The sequence below is a fragment of the Tachysurus fulvidraco genome, chromosome 5 (assembly GCF_022655615.1).
Source record: "Tachysurus fulvidraco isolate hzauxx_2018 chromosome 5, HZAU_PFXX_2.0, whole genome shotgun sequence".
Taxonomy (NCBI): Eukaryota; Metazoa; Chordata; class Actinopteri; order Siluriformes; family Bagridae; genus Tachysurus; species Tachysurus fulvidraco.
Genome location: NC_062522.1, coordinates 23,131,621 through 23,148,051, shown reverse-complemented (window position 1 = coordinate 23,148,051; position 16,431 = coordinate 23,131,621). Strand labels below are relative to the sequence as shown.

Below are 16,431 nucleotides of genomic sequence, written 5' to 3'. Positions count from 1 at the left end.
ATTTTCCTCCTCTACTGTTGATGCTGAAGCTTTTCAATATAGAGTATTTCTATACCCAGTACACTGTTGTGTTTATCTCTACACTCTACAAGTTATTTATTCAAAAGATCATCCCTTATTCCATTACATCAGTTATTATTGTTCGTGTGTGTGTGTGTGTGTGTGTGTGTGTGTGTGTGTGTGTGTGTGTGTGTGTGTGTGTGTGTGTGTGTCAGTCACCAAGGGTCCAAAGGAAAGTCCTATAAAGCTGACTGATGATATAATTCAGCCCTCAGCTGTCATTTGTCAGACCTCTTGTTTTTATATCAATTTAAATAGTCATTGCAACATTTCAGGAAAAAAAAAAACAGATGACACATACCAGCAAAAAACAGATGTTAGTGTATGATATATATATATATATATATATATATATATATATATATATATATATATATATATATATATATATATATATATATATATATATATATATGATAGTTAGATAGATATGTTAGTGCATGATATACAATAGCTTTTTCTTCAGGGATATGAGTTTTAAATCACAGGTTTTAAAAGCAGGGAAGCTGAAGCTATAATTCTACATAGATCCGGGGTGCAGCTCCTGTAAACACAAGTGTTGGAACGCATCCCAAACGCATGACCTGCTGTACTAGAAATGTTTCTTTCACATCTGTGTTTTAGTTTCCGCTTGCAAAAGCTCCAAAGCTTTTCAGATTTCCTTATAGTGTTTCCTTTGTTAAAACGTGTGAAGGTGTTTGGTGTGAAACTATTTTGCTGTCATGATTAAAAGAGCAACGCTGTGGAAAGATTCTGGAACTCATATCAGATATGATTGATGTGGTCAGTTTTGACTGTGTGTGTAATACTGTATACTGTTCCTTGCTGCAGGTGGAGTCAGCATGGACCATCAGAAAAATCAGTGGGACTCTGAGCTGGCTGGAGGTATGTATACGGTATCCTACAGTTTCATTTTACATTTTATTATCTCCACTCACCAGGACATAGAGTACTATAGAATCTTTGCTGCAGATGTACAGGATATTAAAAGGTTTCAATACAAAACAGCAATAAGTACAATATCGAACATCTGCAAAAGTTTGAAGATAGGCAGTAAACAACAGACAGAAGTAAAACTCAGTGTAATCTCATAGTTTCTGTGATCTGTGATACTTTTGTAAATGTTTGTAAAGAGTGGTTATAAGAGTTACCGTAGCCTAGCCATTTTTCTCAGACGTCTGTCAAAAAACAAAAGCTTTTTTTCAGTCATACCACCAGGTCGGCGCTGCTACTTGCCTGCCCAGAAAACTAATCTGATCAGCTAATTACTTTATTCCTTCTACTATCAAGCTAATAAATGCTTACATTAATCTACCAAGATAACCCTTATACCTTAGAACTGTTTTTTCTGCAACCCATTGATCTGTGCACGTGTTTATGTATTCATTTTGATTGTTATTCATTCTAATCTATGGATGGAAAGACTAATTGCCCTATGGGATTGATATTGTATCTGAATCAGAAAAAGGCATTTCTGCCCACTAGAACTGTAGCTGACTGGATGTGCTGAGACAGTTGTGTGTATTAATCCAAAGAGATCTACAGTTTCCAAAATACTCAAATCAACCCATCTAGCACCAACACCCCTGCCATGTAAAAATGACTGAGATCACATTTCCCTTAGTAGTAATGTTTGATCTGAACTTTAGCCAAAGCTCTCAGATTTCCCAAACATTACCCAAATTTCATGAATGAGCAGGTATACATGTGAAGTGCTCGGTGAGTGTATTTCCAATCCGTGTTACAAATTATTGAGAGATCTAAGTACCAGAGATTTAAATATGGTAAGAGGAAAGAGGTAGGAGATTTTAGAGAGCGTATGTGCTGTGTAGAAACTGTAGATCAAATACTTTTTGAACATTTTGATTACCTCAGTACATCTTGCTAGATTACAACAGGACAAAGTCGTTTGCTTAAATTTGCTTGGTCTGATAGTACGCTACGAATGCTCTCATCATTAAAATATGAACGTATAACAAAGGTTTACAACCAAGAATTATTTAATACATTCTAATGATAAATTATGTCTTTCAAATCACAATGCATTTTTTTTATTGGAATATAGTTTATGGCTAAACGTTTGTGGACACGTGGCCCGCACACTCATGCAGTACGTGCTTTTTAATCATACCAATGAAGATCTAGTATCTCTATTGCTGTTATAACACCCTTCATTCTCCTGGGAGGAGATTCTGGAGAGTGGCTTTGGGAATTTGTGCTCAATCAGCCACGGAGAATGTCTGGTGAGAATGGCTGTAGGCAGAAGGTGTTTATTGGGGTCAGGGCATTGTTCTTCCTTGGCAAAGCATTTTCATGCTTTAAGGAGTTTAGGCGTCTTGGTTCAAATGAAGGGAAATTCCATGCTTACAACTTTGTGGAAACAGATTTGAGGAAGAACCAGAGATCTGTGTTATGGACAGGTGTCTACAATGATGTTTAACTACACATGCCATGTAAGTCAGTTTCCTGAAAACAGTGGCAGTACTGATTTAAAATGCATTAGAGACTCTGCTGAGTCAGTATTCCTTATTTGGCGTTAAAAGATGCCAGCGGGAACCTATATGAACAGGTTATTCATATACGGTTACATTTGGTTGATGTTTTTATGCTGCACAATTTACTATTTAAGATTGGAAATCACCCAATCAGTAGCCCAAAGTCTGAACCCGTGAGCTCTGTCTTATTCTCATTTTTTCTTTCAAGCAGCTGGAGAACCATGTTGCACAATGTCAGACCCACGCAAGCTGTTAGAAAACCGCTATGTTAAAGTTTGGCTTTAAGACCTATAAACCAATCTGAAAATGGTGTAAATGTGTCTACAAGAATCCTCATAAACAATCTTTCAAATTCAACAATGAGGACACTATATGTATGTATCAGTATCCGTTTACTGCTCCAAATATTTGCATGTGTAAGTAGACGTGACCTTAGCCTTAAGGGTCGTTTGTTTGTTTGAATCAGATATGAACTACTAGGAAACACTGAACACATAAATCAGAGGTAGAAATGCCTTCAGCATGGTCTGAGACTTGGTCTAAATATTTTAAATTCAACTTCTAACTTTTTTTTTGGCTTGCTTATGATTAATTTGTTCTATTTTCCAAAATATAAGCAAGATAGTTCTCTATAATTTAAGAAAACTGCAACTCTTACCTCATTTTCCAAAAAGTAAAAGAAGATAAATAGGGGATCTTCTTCTATTTGTGTCTGTTAGAGCACATTCTGTTCCATCTGAGTAACGTTTTCATGTTCAGATTGTGTCTTTAACACGAATCATTTGGAAAGATTTAGAAAATCTTTGAGCTCGTTTTAATAAATGTAGTTAATAGCCGTTTTAATAAATGTAGTTCCGATTTTTCATTTATTCTTCAAAAAAGTACGAAGAAAAAATGTGAAATTCTATCAATATTAACCTGCTTCTGTAACTCACCTGGAGTTTGTATACCGATGCTATGGTAAGGATAAAGTAAATTAGGAAATGCTATTTTATTTCATTTGACTTCTAGAAAAAACAAGAAATCTGTCTCATGCCTGATGTAATTATTATTGATCATTATTTTAAAAAGAAGAAATAAATAATGTTTGAATAACCTTGTCATAGTCTTTACAAATCCTGGAATTTCATTAGGAAGCATCTGTATAAACCCTGCTCCTGACCCTGAAATAATTTTTTATAATATATTATGTAATGTATAATATAATTTTGAATTGTGCTCAAAAGTTTGCATACCCTGAAATAAATTGTTAAACATTACCATTTATTAGGAAATGTTTAGAAATCATGCAAAATATTTTTTACTTATTTAAGGATAGTGGTTACGTGATGTCATAAATTATTACAGTTTTTTGACTCCTTTTTAAACCCTAATCATAACTGAAATCACCTAAACAACCCTTTTCAAAAGTTTATATATCCATGAATGTTTGGCCACATTATAAACACACAGGTTGACGCACAGAGTTTTAAATGACTCGTAATTAGTGTCTGTGCATTAATAGTCAGTGAGTTTCTCAGCTCATGAGGTGATGCACTGACTTGGATGGATACTGCAGCATGGAGGAAGACAAAAGAACTGCCAATGGACCTGCATAATAAGGTATTTAAACTTTATAAAGCAGGAAGAGGATATAAAAAGCACATGAAAATGCCAGTCAGTGCTGTTCACACTCCGATAAAGATTTGGAAAATAAGAGGTTCTGTTGATACTAAGCCACGGTCAGATAGACCAAAAATATTTCACTGACTACTGCCAGAAGAATTGTTCCGGACGCAAATAAAAACCCACAAACAGCATTGAAAGAAATACAGGCTGCTCTGGGAAAAAGTGCTGTTGTTTCAAGGAGCACAATAAGGAAGTACTTGAGCATAAATGTCCTGCATCGTTGAGGTCCCAGGAGAAAGCCATTACTGCGCCTATGCTACAAAAAGGCTCGCCTTCAGTACGCCAGACAGCACCACGGCAAGTTTCACAGCTCTGGAGCGGTCATTTGGAGTGATTAGAGCAAAATTTAAATTTAAATTCACAACCATAAACGTGTTTGGAGAGGAGTCAACAAGGTGTGCGGTGAAAAGTAAAGCATGGTGGTGGATCTCTTATATTTGGGGGCTGTGTGAGCTCCAGTGGAACAGGAATGTTAGTAAAATTGATGGCAAGATGATTGCAGCATGTTATCGGAAAATACTGACAGACAAATGTAGTTTACAGCACAAAGGTACGCATGTGAATGTTCGAACATGAAAATGATCACGACGCACAAGGCAAGGTTGGCTCTCCAATGGTTACAGCAGAAAAAGGTGAAGGTTCTGGAGTGGACATCAGTCTCCTGACCTCATTGTCATTGAGCCACTTTGGGGAGATCTCAAATGTGCAGTTTGTGCAAGACATCTAATAGAAGATAAACTTGCAAGCCTGCTGTTTGTTTTAATAAAAGAAGAGGAGGTGTAGCTCCTGTGAGTTGGCTGTTTCATTGTCATCAAGCCCACAAGCACAGTGACGACAGCGGAGCTGGTAAGAGGGTTTGAGTCACGCTTGGTAACACAGTGGTGGGTGAACAGGCTGTATAGCAGTGGGATGACAACACAGCCAGATTTGTGGCTTTCTGGAGAGTTGTTTATGCCAAAAGCCATTTTTTGTGACCATCTAAAGAAAAGACATGATTAATAGAAGCAGTGTTTTACTAGTATTATTATTTTGTTGTTGTTTTTTTTTTGTTTGTTTTTTTTGCGAGTGTCTCAGCCAAAAAATCCTTAATTTTGTTGCAGATTTTTTTCTAATTTCATGATGCAACTTTTGAATTCAATTTTTTTTCTGGTCACATGCACAAGCATACAAAAACACAAAAATTGAATTGGAGAAAATAAATAAACAAAATGTAAAAAATATGATGTGAATATGGTGATATGAAAATATTATGCACTTTTATGAATGTGAAGCTGCATGTGTGCAATGTGTGTGGAGCTTTAGTGCATAAAATGCAAAGTAGGATATGCAAAATGTCCAGTTGAGGTACTGGGTGTTCTAGGCAAGAAAAGACCGGTCTAGGTGATAACCCAAGTGGCCTGTGGGAAGATGCTCCTCCTTAATCTCAATTTTTATTTTTTTTTTACATTTTTGTGGAAAATTCTTGAACTGGTGAAATTGTAAGCACAGGATTCTACTTTTAAACTACTACCAGTGAAGACGCATTACTTTCTATGATAGCTGTACAGCTAGTCGTACCCTTATCTTCCTTACCCAGAAGTCTTAAAGAATGGTGACCAAACGAATTAACAAATTACAGTACAATCGGCTAGTGCAATCTAGTAAAGTTAGATTTTCAGTAAATAATCCTGTTTGCTATAAAAACTTTAACCATGGTTGTAAGCCTGAGAGAAAATTGCTCCGTATCATACTCAAGATTCTGTCTGATGTGTGCATACTTTTACAACACTACGTTGTTGATGGCTACATCAACTTATTCATAGGAAGATGAGGTTGGCAATGAGACAACTGCACTCTGTGGAGCTAGCGAGACCGAGGTAAGGCATCTCACGAGGCAACAAGGCAGGAGCCCAACCTATCGTACCACATATGCTGCTACGTTTGCCTGCCACACCAAGTTGAAAATATTTTTACAGTTTTGCCGTATCGCTATCGTCCAACGTAAGATCGAAAATCGAACTGCCGTAACTCTGAGAGTACATGTACTTGTGTTTGACGCAAATGAATCTGCTAAGTGTGTCACATGAGGTGTCTTGGTCCAAATCTGCAGAAAATCTGTGGTAATTTTGAAAAATTGCAAGTACAGTAATACAGCAGGCTCAACAATTAATGACCCAAAAAAGGGGTTAAAGGCTCATGGAAATAATATCTTTGTGGTTAATTAACACAATGTAGACATTGTGAATAAGGTCAGAATTGTAGGTGATACTGTCCCAATAAAAATAATGATTTTTTTCCAGAGATATCAATAGACATGTCATTAGCATCAGCAAGTAATCTAATAGGTCGCGAACACTTTTAAAACACTGCATGGGTTTGTATCTTCATTACTCACTCCTCACATCATGTGTGAGTTCTCTGCTTTCTCTGTTGGTTTTCTTCTTTGTCGCAATATTTCAGAGTTAGCAGAGATGCTGTTGGAAATGATCAGCAGTGAGTAGCTTTCACAGAATAAAGGAAGGAAAGGAAAGGCGCTAACAACAAAATGAACAGGCTAACGAATGAGAAGCTTAGTGCACAAAGGCGAGTAATTGCTTTTGTGTTCAGGATCTTTTAGGTGACTCGGGAATGTGAGTATTTTATGTTTAAGTAAGTGTTGTGAACTGAGGGCTAAGCTGAAGACAGAGGCTTAAGGAGCTATCGACCAAGACACGTCTGACCAGATGCTGAATTATATATTTATTATACGCATACTGTATTCACACGCACACACGCATGCAGTGATTCTATTCCTGGAGTGATTCCAGGTGTTATTGGGTAAAAACTCTATTTTTGGCTGTGTGGGGTGTTTGTTTAAGACCTCTTGATACTAAAAGGTGAGAATTCGCTGCTTTGCAGTGGTGTGCGTATGTGTTAGAAATTGTAGCAGGTGTGAATTTGTACCTGACAGATAGACAGATGGAGTTACTGAGGCTATTCCCATCATGATTACACACCATGAGAGGAAACGCATATAAGAAAAAGATGAGGATGGCTTTGTGTGGCCCCAAACATAAATGGTTTTTGTTTTTTTTGTTACACATTCTTTCATTTTCTTCTACAAAAGACTGGTTTCCACAGGTGTAAGTCTGAAGTCTTGGCATTCAAACTCCAAGTCAAGGTAACATAGATGTAAGATACAGTATAATGCGCTCTTTTAACAAATTTAAAGCCAGAGTAACAATTATAATGGTAAATAGGGGGGCAAAGATGTTTGTGTGCAATATTATCTCCCAGCTGAGTTTTAGACTCATGGTATTCTTTGTTTTTGATCTAGAAAACCACAAGTTTTACATTGTGCTTAAATCTGAAGACATTGCAGAATTTCTTAAACTTTTCTGGAAAGACATTGGTCATAAATAGAATTAGTACAAAGATAAGACAAAGACAAGATTTCTAGTCTGAAATGTACACTATATGGCCAAAGGTATGTGGACACTTTACTATTACACCTGTATGTGCTTTTTAAACATCCTATTCCTGACTTGGTCCCTTTTACTGTTAACCTCGCCTGAGACAGGGCAACAGCAGCTCTTAATCCTACACATTTGCACGGCGAGTGTGACAATGAGGGAGCGTAACCTAAGCCTCCACTCAGTACTGAGCCAACACTTTGATAACTGAGACTAGCTAATGACATCCTCCAGCTGCACCCAACACAGACACACACACACACAGATACGCGCACACACACACACGCACACAATATTTGCCTTCTTTTCTCTCTTTCCCTTGGTATCCCTTTTTTCATTTTGCTGTAATGCCAGCCTTATCTCTCACACTATCCATCTATCTCTTACTTTATTGCACCTTCAATTTCTCTTTCTTCCTCTGACTGTCAAGGACCTTCCCTCCGTATCTCCATCTCGTTCTCTCTGCATTTTTTGCACTACCCTCCTGTCTGTCTCTCTCGCTCTCTCTCACACTCACACACACTCACAAACACACACACACACACACTCCGCCTGACTAATGCTGCCTCCTAACTGTCTCACTCGGCTCTGCCTCCCGCTGCTGGTTTATTTACACCGCTGTTTAATAGCCCGGGGGAGTGCATGAGCTATGATGACACGCTACAATGACTCGGGGCGGATTCTTAACAAGCTGCTGAAAGAAGAGAACCGGAGGCAGGAGGGGCTGGCTTGCTAGCAGTGGTGGTGGTGGCAGCGCTAGTTGGGGGTGGGGTTGGGTGGAAGGAAGACAAACTTTTTTTTTTTCCCCATGTAAATTTTAACACGTCTGGCATCATAGATGATGCCAGATTTTAAGCGCTGCGGAGTTTAAGCTGTCAGAAGGTGTTTAAAAGTGCCTCTCGTGTTTACTCCTTCAATAAAACGTTGGGTCGTTAGGAGTAATTAGAGCACTAATTGCTGCAGTTATGAGGAAAGTGTTCAGTGCAAGAGGGAGAGGAATAGAGGAAGCAAGTGGCTCGTTGATAAAACATGACCAGCTTTTATTGACCAACTCAGGTTAGTGATGAGACGGATGGATTCATAATCTAGTGTTTGTGGGCTTTTTTGTGTGTTGGGGGGCCTGCATTTATTTATTATATTATTTTATTATTTTTTAATTTTTAAAAAATCCTATGGTGACATGTGTGTGTGTGTGGGGGGGGGGTGTTTGGGGGGGGGGGGGGGAACGCAACAAACCTAAAAAGAAAAACACAACAAACCTAAAACAGCCAAAATGTTTTAAAGTTAGGGTTAGATAAAGGTGTGGGTATAGTAATAATAGTAATTAATAATTGTGTCATAATTGTGTGTGTGTGTGTGTGTGTGTGTGTGTGTGTGTGTCTTTTTCAGACGTATCACTCTCTACCCGAGGTTCTTGTATCATTTGGCCGCAGAGTGCTGTGTTACCCGCTGTACCGCCACTTTTCTCTGATCACCAGGGCGATCCAGGACGCCGCTCACATTTTCCAGAGTGGTGAGTGTTCACATTCTCCTTCTGTCTGTCTCTCCCAGCAGCAGGACTCCATCACAATAAAGCCCTTGAGTGGTTTTCAAACAGCGCCAGAGGTCAAGTCGAGGGTCAAGACCTTAACGTGACCTGGCTTTCACATGCCGGAGTCTGCCTTTCTTCCTCCATTCAAACCCTTGTGTGGCCCTAATAAGACCTGAACTGCTTAGCTTTTCCTATTGAAGAAGAATTTGTCCGGTCTCCCATTGTTCGCTCCCTGACAAGAGGAAGAGTACCACCATCCTTCTTTCTTCTTTTTTTCCCCATCCCTTAAAAACAGGATTGAAAAAACAGTATCTTGGTGAATGAGTGCTTTTGTACACTGAACTAATAGACACAAAGAAAACATGGCAGGTGAAGTGAGAAACAGTCAGAACTGAGCACACAGAAATCCATCCCTGTCCTGCGGAGTGTGATGGCTAAAGGAGTCTTTGCTCTTAGTAAAGTCAACAGATTTGCTTCAGCTCACACGTGGAAATCTAACCGCTTCTGTCAGCAAGAGAGAGGGAGAGTGAGAGAGAGGTAGAGATAGAGAGAGAGACTTCACAGGGAGCCCTGGCTTTGCAGCGTACAAGCTTTTGACTTTGATATCTCAGTGGGAAGAGTAATCTTTAAATCAAAGTGTCTAGCTGAGAGAGAGAAAGAAGGAGAGGAGGATAGGAGGGAATGGAGAGGGGCGAACTCTCTCTGTGTAAATACATTTAGAATGTGTGCGGTGAGCTTATCCAGAGCATGTTGGTTAAATGCTTGTAAATGATGGCAATTAAAGGGCTTTTTAGCTGCTGGATTAGAGCGGCCGTGGCTCATTAGAAAGTGAACACCTCGCTTCACTGGATTTCGAGCGAGCTCATTAGCGCCTGTTAATTCGTCCTGAACTACCCACCACACACTGTCTTTCGGAGTGCAATTCCATTCGAGTATCACAGGAGACGCGACGGTCGATTTTACTCCAACACAGGTACGCGCTTTGATTCTTATGTCGTTAACTCTGAATACAGCGTCATGTTCTGCATACCGTGTCGTACGTTTGTGTGGAAAATGACTAGTTCTTTTTATTGATTTGCTTTTCTATAGGAATGAAATGCAACATACGTTCTTGTAGCTAATCGGTTGGTGATTAGCTGCGATTAGTCAGTATGCTGTGCTCAGAATAACAAAACATTCTAGTGACTGAACACTAGATTTCAACCACATCTACCATTCAGGATTCATTGGATTTCATCCAATTATTTCATTGACGTCATTGCGTCACCGATTAAGAATGGATTGTTTCTGAAATACCTACAATGCAAGAAGAATCTCCACTTGTTTCCGTGTAGAAAACTGGAGCAAGAGGATACTTTTGGTAAACAATAAAGGAGAGACTGTTTGGCACGGCAGCATAAATAAAGAGCCCTAGAGGTAAATATAAATATAGCCCGAATAATTGTGCAGGGAAAATGTTGCTGGGTAAGCTGAGTAAAGTCATATTGTTCATTGCTGCTGGGAAGTTATCTTTATTTATTTTTGCTACAACACCCTAAGAACCATGACACACACATTCATTTCTGATAAACTGTTTTGTTATTCTGGGTTTCTCTCACTCTCGTTGCCTCATGGTACTTGTTGCATGTCGCTCGATGCACCACTGGTTCCCCAAGAATTTTACAACGGTACTTAAATTTGTAGGGCAGTCTGAGGTCATGGACACTATGAAGAAACGATTAATAAAAATAAAACCAAAGCATTTAATTCTGTTGAGATTGGGAGTAGTGTTTGTTGGTTTGTTAAATCCACAACTAGCATTTTCATGAGCAAACCAACTGACTAACCAATCGTGTTATAGATCAAATCGATGTATGTTAATTCTGGAAAATAAGATGTCCCCATTCAAATAAATACAAATTCACATACTATTCATTAACACTGTGTTTTATAAACATATACGATTTATAGCCTCTTAGTTAGCTTTGCTCAGTCCTCTGCTACAGCATTGTATTTGGCAGACGCCTTTATCCTGAACGACTTTTGTTTTTATCTCATTTATACAACCGAGCTCGTGAGATATAACGTTCTTGCTCAAGGACCCAGCAGTAACAGCTTGGCAGTGATGGGATTTGAACTCACAACCTTCTGGTTGGTAGTCCACCATTTTAAACACTGAGCAAACACAAATTATCCTCTGACACCACCGGGAAAATAGGGTGTTAGAAGGAGCAGCAGAGCAACGGGAAGAGACATTGTTGATTCTGCTGGTGTTACAATCGGAGAATAATTTATCAGGAATCTTTAACTGGGGGCTCGCTCCTCAGTCACAGGGTCTACCGATGCCCCCGGACCAATGTATTACAAATCTGCTTAAAAGCATTGTAACACATGAAACCGGGAGTCGAGAGAATCTTTTTAATGCTCACAGTGATCAAGCAATCTGATTCCCATATTAATTTACATATATGTTTTAGACCACCCCCCCCCACCCCAAATGTTACTTATATATATATAAATGAAGAAACCGCATGACTGATATGATGATATCTGATTGAGAAAATAGCTGATTGAGGAAAAAAATGTATTTTATTTTTCCTATTTTTCCAGTTTTTTTCAGTTAGATCGAAATGTAATTTGGTTCTGATTCCAAACGCATTATTTGCTTGCAGGTAAACCTAGCACCTAGCTTACGAGCTCAGATGAGACCGTCTCCCTGAGCCGTGAGCCTTATTGAAAATGAGTCATTATTCCCTTCATTCTGATGAGTTTAGCTATTCACCATGATGACAGCAGCATCCGTGTTAACAAACCACACCAGCGACCTCCATCATCACTTCCACGTTAAAACACTCATGAGCCGCTTCATTACATCGTAACGCCCCGCTAATTAAATTCCCGGGAAAAATCCGATTAGGCACATGCACTCGTAGCGTGTGCCGATCTGATCTGACGCACTTGAGCGGCTGGAAAGCGAGCAGTTGTACATATCGCCGGAACAAATGCGTTAATGGTGTCGTCGGGAGGAGGAGAAGGAGGAGGACTGTGCAGGAAATGAAATCTGGGGTAAATATTTAAACAGCCCTCGAGCAGTGTGTTTGGTGTTTCAGGAAAACATTTAGCTTCTAGAGGCTCGCGATTTGATGTTTGGTGTTTGCTAAAGATTTTCACGGAAGTCAGCAATGCAGAATCATGCAGAAGACAAACAGTCTTTAGGCAAGCCTGGTTTAACTAGCATGGAAGAAGGAAATCAACAGATGACATAATGCCAGAGCATACCACATGCTGTACACACTCTTACTAAGTTTTAAATGCATACAAATTGAGTTTATAGAGTATGCATGATGGCCCGAGGTAACACTTCACAGTTTATGCTTTATATGCTTCTGAACTGGTATTTTAGTCTTGCACATCTGACACAAAATAAAGCTATATACAGAATTAAAAGAGAAAAGGGAGAAAATCTTATTTAAGGATTTCATCCACAGTAAGACTACCAAGCCTACCTCTATATTTATATTAAAAATAATACTGATAAATTTACAAAATAGGCATCATATACGGTTTCTCTTGAAAGTATTGAAATGACGAGGCCAGTTCTTTTGTTTTTGCTGAACATTGAAGACCATCGAGTTTGAGGACAAAAGGATTTTGTATCCTGATATTTAGATCTAGATGTCTGAAACAACTTGAAACAACTTTGGCAGTCCATCCAATTTTTAGCCTTACACTACACAATACTTAATATTTGGTTGCAAACTGATGCATTTTTCTTTTGTAATGCTTTTGTCACACATGCGCACTGCACACTCTCTCCGCCACATATTGACAAGACACGCCCCTTTCTGCTCATTGGCTACACGTTTGTTTTGTTTGTCGGCCCGACTCCGCTTTCTGAAGCATTTCTCAAAAAATGTACACCCCACCTTTAATGTCTGGTGATTGACACAACCAGTCAAAAACCTTCCACCTCTTCACCCAATAAAGTCCTCTGTTGTGTCGGTAGTGTGTTTTGGATCATTGTCTTGCAGCATAATGAAGTTCCATTCCATTAGAAATAAGGCACCTCTCTGTAAACTTTTAAATTCATTCTGCTGCTACTATCATGGGTTACGTCATCACTAAAGATTACTGAGTCTATTTCAGAAGCAGTCATGGAAGCCATCACCATGTTTTACAGATGTTTTGAATCATGAGCAGATCCTTTCTTCCTCCACACTTTGCCTTTATCTATCACCTTGGTAGAAGTTCATCTACATTCCAGAACTTTTGGGAATTATGTCAATTTTGTGTGTGTGTGTGTGTGTGTGTGTGTGTGTGTGTGTGTGTGTGTGTGTGTGTGTGTGTGTGTGTGTGTGTGTGTGTGTGTGTGTGTGTGTGTGTGTGTGAGAGAATTCCAACCTTATGATTTGATCTGTGTATTTCTGTTCTCAAAGTCTTCCTCAGACGTTGGATTGTGAGACCTTCACCATTACCCTGTGGAGGCTGTTAGTGATCCCAGTGACTGTTGTTTTGAGGTTTTGCTTCACAGTTCTTACAATGTTTATCCCTAATGTCTAACCCTAACCCTAACCCTTGGCCAACCTCTTCTATGTCTGGTTCTTAGAACACCAATGGCTCTCTGGTCTTTATGTTGGTTTATCCATTTTAAAAGCAAATACGTTCACCAGTGACTCCCAGGCTTCAAGCCATGAGTAATCATCCAGTGCTATTAATTGTTTAGAACAATCAGTTTAACAGTTAACATCACTAGAGAAATATTGTCAGTTTGTTTTTTTTTTCTTTTGGCTCAATATCTTGGTTTATTATTAGGTCATTTAAACTCTTCTGTTTGTCACCATCTGTTCTGAGTGTGTAAGCTCTTTTCGGTATTTGATGGAGATGAAATGACAGTCCGGGAGCATCATAGACATTTTTACATTCTGCATTTGATTACAAACAGAATTGATTAAGCATCAGAGCGTGGCATGCTCTGTGTAAGAAAAACACTAAGAAGGTTTTAGACATTTTTCTGCAGACTGACTGCATTTACAGCTGCGTTTGTCTCTTTACACTTCATGACCTTTCCGCCAGACAGCTAAAGCAAGGTTAGACAGTATTATAAGTATTATATGTATACAGATTTTAGTCAAAATGATATTTTTTCCAAGGAATCGCATGTTATCTGAATGGTGAACCGGCACAGAAACACTATTTCTTTTCAGAACATAATCCCAAGCCTTGACACAGACTACAGACTCCGATTCAGACACAAGGCTCTGAATCCTACCTCAAACCGACTGAATAGATATTGACATGCTAGCACACTTACAGTTCTGCATTATTTCCCTGCATGATACATGCTGATGTCACTAATTAAATCTTGCCACAACTCTTTCATTTACATTCCCTTGTTTTCTCATCTTCATCCCTGTGGTTTACATTACTCTAGTCTTGTCTTCAAAGTTCTAGCAAACCTAAAGTTCTGGAGAAAGCCACCCACTTTGTGACTTCAGTCCTGCTAATGAAACAATAACAAAGCAAAACAAAACCCTGAGCAGAGAGGAAAACGAGCAAAAGGTTCCACATGGATGAGGTAATGGAGTTGTTGAGAGAGAGAGAGAGAGAGAAGTAAGGAGAAAGAGTAGTACAGAGAGATTTAGATCCCTGGAGGGTTTTTTTCTGCTGGGATCTGCAGCAGTCAGTCATTTTCTTTCCTGCCACGGTAAGTGCCCTTGCTTAAACGGGAACCAAATGTTTCTGCAAAGCTTTCCTCAGCGCAAGAGCACTGTTTGTTTTCGCAGGAGGCTGGAATGTCTCCGCCGGCTGCCAGGCTATTCTGTGAGAGGCCCGGCGTATCCTCTTGTGCACCTCTCACACTTTTCGTTTGTCTTCAATTTTCCTATTATCTACTGCTAAGAGGGAAAAAAAATTTTTTTTACACCTTCTTCGGAAAAATTGTGTTATGTCAGGTATCATCTCCTCGTCATGGCCCATTTTCTCAAGACACCACTCTCAAGTCCTCAGTTGCCTTTTTACCCCTTTTATATATATATATATATATATATATATATATATATATATATATATATATATATATATATATATATATATATATATATATATTCTATGTAACAGTGTAAAACCTATGGCAAATTACTTTCCACTAATAACGCTTCCCTGCAGAATTTTAAGTTAAAATTTAAGTTCTTTCCCTCAGGTTTTCCACTGATTCGTGTAAACAACCTTTCCTTTATTGTCTGTTGCTTGGCTAATCTGCTTGAACGATTTCCCTCGTTCCAGGTAAGGCCTTTGTCCTGAAATGCCTGCTAACCATCCACAAGATCTTCAGATCCAATGAGCCGGCCTACATCCTCAATGACCTGTACATCACAGACTACTGCATTTGGATCCAGCGGGTTAAGTAAGTTCACATAGCTTGCTTTTGATGTGGCTGTATGGGAAGTTTGGGGAAGTCAAATTGATGTTGCGGTGGAAAAAGGGGGCAGGCTTGTAATTAGGGAACAAATGTGAAGTGGCCCAAAGCTAATTTGTGTAGGTCAGTCTAGAAGGCAATTATTGTCCCATATGCTATTGAAAAAAAAGAATGTTAAACATACTGTATAAATGAATACTTTAGCTCTGCGAATAGTCTTAAGCACCATCTGGTCGTCTACTAAGGCTACAAGCTGGAAGCAGGATAAAATGTTTAAATCTGAATTTGTTTCCTTCTGCACACAGGCAAATTTGTGGTTTTGGACTGTTCTGGAAAGTGAGCGTGAGCTCAACACTGTGTCAGTGTATGAATAAGGGCTTTAATCAGAACTGAAAATCTTGTTAGATGCCATGGCTTTGTGTCCTCATGCTGGCCTCAAGGGTTCTGCAGCTCATTACTGATGAATGATGTTAAAGCTTTTGTTTGTTATGTTGTTATGCAAAAGTATTCTATTCAGTTTCGGTACAAATAATAATGCACCCCCCACCCGAAAAACTCCTTTGACTACAATTACTTGCATGTTTAAAATCCAAGCCAGTGAGCACATAATTGAGTAATGAGCTACGAGCTCCGTTGGCAAGTATTCAGGCAAAGTTGTATTCTTGTGTGTAAAGGCTCCAGCAGAGAAAAATGGGCCTGATGTTACAGGCCTGGTGCCCAGATGCAGAGGATAAAATCCGTGAGGACCCAGTGGATTTCTTCCAGGTTCCTCTTTTGTCTGGCACAGAAATTTTTGGAGGCAAAAGCCTTTATGGCCAATTAATAATAAGTGAGTAAAAATCAATCATGTTG

General features: G+C 39.1%; 1 protein-coding gene across 1 annotated transcript in view; it reads left to right on the top strand.

Moving 5' to 3' along the window:
- Positions 1 to 16,431, top strand: part of shq1 (SHQ1, H/ACA ribonucleoprotein assembly factor) — a 54,672-nt gene that overhangs the window by 26,616 nt on the left and 11,625 nt on the right. The window contains exons 9-11 of the mRNA XM_027146539.2: positions 892 to 945; positions 9,044 to 9,167; positions 15,447 to 15,567. Of these exons, the coding sequence (XP_027002340.2) occupies positions 892 to 945; positions 9,044 to 9,167; positions 15,447 to 15,567 (299 nt within the window). The remainder of the gene's footprint in view (positions 1 to 891; positions 946 to 9,043; positions 9,168 to 15,446; positions 15,568 to 16,431) is intronic.